The sequence below is a fragment of the Prionailurus viverrinus genome, chromosome D2, assembly GCF_022837055.1.
Source record: "Prionailurus viverrinus isolate Anna chromosome D2, UM_Priviv_1.0, whole genome shotgun sequence".
Taxonomy (NCBI): Eukaryota; Metazoa; Chordata; class Mammalia; order Carnivora; family Felidae; genus Prionailurus; species Prionailurus viverrinus.
The window spans coordinates 38,688,712-38,693,115 of record NC_062571.1 but is presented as its reverse complement, the minus strand read 5'-3'; the positions used below and the strand labels follow the sequence as shown (position 1 = coordinate 38,693,115).

Sequence of the window (4,404 nt, the reverse complement as noted above, 5' to 3'; positions counted from 1 at the left end):
GGCGCCGGCGTGTGGGCGTGGCCCGAACCGTGAGGGCGGCCGCGCCAATGCCGGATTGAAAAAGGCTTAAGGTGAGCCAAGGATCTTCGGCCACACCCCCGGGATTTTGGACTGGCCAATCCAGAGGCGGAACAACTCGGGCCGACGGATTTACGCCAGCGTGGGTTCCCTTTCAGCTCAATTTACTGTCTTGAACTGCGCTTCTTTAAAGTTCCGATAAGCCGAATTATAGTTTAAATTGTCTCATTGCGAGTTAGAGGTTCGTAAAGATGCAAGACATCTTAGGAGATACTGTCAACCAGCCTCCTCATTTTATAGCGAGGAAAACTGCAGAAATCCTGACTCAAAACCTTTGTTATGTCAAATATATAAAACTATTTTCGTTGATTGCTACGTATTGTTTTTCTGAGATTTTCCTGGTGATTTTGTAAATTAAAAACAAAAAACTCATTAATTAATTTGCTTTTTCTGAAAATCTTAGTCCTTATCAACAACAACAAAAAAAAACTGTTTGATCCATAAATTCGTTTAGTTGTTTAAAGTAAAATGGTCATGCAAAAATAAAGAATATATGTACATGTTCAAAGAGACATTAGGAAAGAGCTTTCCGAAGGTTAGAATGAACGAGAAAACCACAGTGCAGGCTTTGAGGACAACTTTCCTATATTTTTTAGAATAATAATAGTTAATATTCACCGAGTGATTGTTATGTGCCTGTTACATTCTAATTACTTTCACCTTCATTTTGCCATTTGACCAACTAAGAAGTAGGGTACCTATTGCTGACCCCTTTTATAAAATGGGGAAACTAAGACATAATGAGGCTAAATAGCGTTCCCAAAGTTACACAACTTTTAGGTGGTAGTACCCACGGAGGCACTGTGGTTCCAGAACGTTTGCTCTTAACCTCTCTATGACAAAATCACTCATCAAATCTTGTTAGTATGGTCTTGTTAGTATAGTATTGTCCACAATAAGTAAAGTAAAATCTGATTTGCTTTGCTTTTCGTCTGTTGCATTTGTGTTTTGCTAGTAAGAATCCATGGAGTCTAACGTACCTTCTTACAATTCAAAGGTGTTAAACCACTTCATTGGATTCGGTTTACAGTTCCCCACAAATAGTAAAGACATTTTTGGCTCTGTAGCACTGAATCCTATGGTAGTATGGTTTCCTTGGTAGTCTCATGTGCTTAGATATCACACTAGGATCACCTCCCACAGGTTGTCACAGACTGGGTAAGCAATTTATCTCCTGTACACATTAATGATTTTCACTTTGCAGTGTCCCCTCATCTTGTATCCCTAGCTCATCATGGCTAACTTTTCACAGATTTACAGCTTCTGTTTTTGTAATCAATAACATGTTTAATTCATTTCTTTTTCAAAGTAACTTTGTAAACTGAAGGTGCACGCATGGCCGTGTTTTCTGACCTGTTTATTTCCTTCCGTGGTCGTCCAGTTGGTACCTCTGTACCCTGGGCAGGTTCATTTTAAGCCTCCACCTTAACTTAAAAAATTAGAGGATCTTAATTAAGATGTTGTTGGTGACGATGACGACGATTTTCCTCTTTATGCAGTTTTTGTCTCCCTGACTGCCTGAAAGTCCTGAGGCAAAGCGTTGCAGTATCTCTGCAGGTGTCAGAAGACCTGGAGAAATGGACCGGAAATGGGCTTTTGGAAAATACAGCACAGGCCCTGGTGCAGTTTCAAAGAGGCGCCGCAAGATGGCAGTGCAGGGAGAAGGCGAAAAGCGGCGTGTCCGAAGCCTCTCTTGACTGACAGCCGCGCCGGCGAGTAGCGGAAGAGGAAGCGACCACGTGGGGCGCTCTACGGTGGCCGAGAGGATGCCACTGCTGTATTAGTAACGAGGCAAGAAGCACGGCCGGGAGGTGCAGGGAGCTACGTTTCTCTAATCTAGCTCCCCCGGTCTCGAGGAGGGTGCCCCGGCAGCCGTCACCATGGTGAAGGAGCAGTTCCGAGAGACAGATGTGGCCAAGAAAATGTAAGGAGGAGCAAGAATGGCCAAAGGACGGAGAAATGAGGGCCAAAGGGGCGCGAGGTCAGGGGTCCTGGGTTTCAAAGAGTCGGAGATGAGGGTCAGTTGGAAGGGGAGGGCCAGGAATCAGCGGAAGATGGTGGGCAAAGCTTAGAAGTAATCAAGGTAGGTCAAAGAAATCGGTCAGGCAGAGGGCATTCCAGCACTCGGGGGACTGCAGGCCGGGGGTGGCCCCTGGGCTTTGGGAGGAGTAGGTGGGATGGGACGTGAGCCTTGGGCCTAAGCACGAGTCCTCTCGAGGTCAAACGATGGCGCCTTTGTTTCAGCGAATCTTCTGCCACTGCAGCGTGGGGGAGCAATCTGGGCCGGGGAGTGTGTCTAATTCTGGTATTACTGCAAAGCACCTAACACGGAGGCAACATTTGCTGACCAAAAGCTTGGAGTTACCAGCTAGAAAGCTGTACCACTGGGCTGTGGGTGGCAGTCTCAAAAATAAGGCTGCGCTTCTGGGTCTACTCCTTCAGAGCTTAGTTATCAGGCCACGACCTCTCCTTAATGCTTCCAGTGGGAAAATGAACCAGTTGCTGTTGCAGCAGATGCTCACTGAGGAAGGTATGGTGTGCTAGACCCAGCCATAGGCTTTAGGGATGGGGCGTGAATAAGACCTTACTGCCTAGTCTAGTCGAGGAAGGTAGACAAGTGAACCTTGGCAAGTACAAGCGTAGGTATAGGGGTTCAGAGAGTATGTTATGAGAAAGCAGAAAAACGCCGACCAGATAAGGAGCGCACTGGAGGGAGAAAGGAGTGATGAGAAGGACGTGGGAGATCTGAAGCTGTGTTCCAGAGTCATCTGGCAGGCAGTAAGGAACCTTTGAAGCGTGTTAAGCAGGGAAGTGTCTTGATAAGAGTGCTTCTTCTGGAAGATCTCTTGATTCTTGGGGAACAGAGTAAGAGAGAGACCTTGGAGGCCGCTGCAGGGGGTCCAGGCAGGGGTAATGATGGTCTGCATGAGGGTGGTAGAGTCATTGGAGAGACGTGGATTTTAGAGGAGTTTAGGATATAAAATTGACAGGATTGTTAGGGATGAGGGAAGGGAGAAATGAGATTGAAACACAGAATTTCTTGCTTGGGCAGCTGTGTGGATGGTTGCCATTCAAGGGGAACAAGTATCTTACTTGGAAGAATCCGTATTTCCCTGGCCCCTCATGCCCACCCCAAACCCCATCCATATTCAGATGTAATCTGTTTTCACAAAGCAGGCTGGCAGACCCTGTTAAGATGCAAATTAGGTATCTGAGACTTCCATTTAAAACCTTCTAACAGCTTTCTTTTGCACTGACATTTAAATTCTCTACCAGAGTTGCTAAGCCCAACCTGACCTGAGCCCTGTACACCTCACTGATTTCATCCTGTACCATTAGTTTTCTGTGCTCCATCATACTGGCTTGGTTCATTTGGTTCTCGAATGCCACGCTTGTGCTGGCTCTGGGACCTTTGCCCTAGTTGTTCTCTACTAAAAATGCCGGACCTCTGTCTGGTTTTACGGCTGTCTCCCTCTTACTTAAAATTCAGCTTAAATGTCAACTTTACAGAGACTTTCTGACCCCATAACATAGTTTTCTTAGACTCTGTCTACCACTTCATATCATTTTCAATCTCTGCATCTATTCACTTTTGTGTCTGTATTTGCTTGTCTCTCTTGCCCACCCTGAACCGTGAGTCCCATGTTGGCAGGGTCCTTGTCTGTGTCCTCTAATATGGATCTTCAGCTTGGCACATCGTAAATCCCCGGTTTGTTGGTCAGATGGTTGAAGGAAAAGATTTGGGAAAGAAAGTTCTGGGTTCTGTTTTAGATGTGTCGAGTTTGAGGTGCCTGTACGGCTATGCAGAAGAGGTGTCTATTACCGTCTCCAGCCGAGTAGTAGTAGCTGGTCTATAGGAGATTAGACAGACATTAACAGGTACTCCAGTGACACAGTCACTCAAGAGGGATGTGTAGAATAAAAAGGAGTTGTGTTGCATCCCTAGGTGAGGAGAGATCATACTTAAGGGATGGTAGTAGAAAAAACTACAAAAGAGACTTAAGAAGGAACAGGTGGCATGGGGCCAAGGCATTCAAAGAGTATGTGGTGTCACCAAGGCCGTGAGAAGAAAATATTTCAAGATAAGGGGGAGAGAGAGTTAACATCCAGCACTGCAGAGCAGGAAAATAAGAACATTCTCCTAGAATTTAGCAGCAAGCAATCATTCACTTGATAGTAAGAATGGAAATTATTTCAGTAGGACGAAGGGATGCTTACCAAAGAAAAATGGGAGAGATTTGAATATATTTAATAATAGCACAGCGAGCCTACAGACAGTTGGAAGGATAAGGTTGGTTGTGGTGGCTCACTGTGCAATAGCCGCTT

The 4,404-nt window shown here is 45.5% G+C and overlaps 1 protein-coding gene across 1 annotated transcript in view; it reads left to right on the top strand.

Annotated features, from left to right (window-relative positions):
• Positions 1-1,824: 1,824 nt before the first annotated feature.
• POLR3A (RNA polymerase III subunit A) overlaps positions 1,825-4,404 on the top strand; it is a 54,973-nt gene continuing 52,393 nt past the window's right edge. The window contains exon 1 of the mRNA XM_047824915.1: positions 1,825-2,002. Within this exon, the coding sequence (XP_047680871.1) occupies positions 1,959-2,002 (44 nt within the window). The 5' untranslated portion in view covers positions 1,825-1,958. The remainder of the gene's footprint in view (positions 2,003-4,404) is intronic.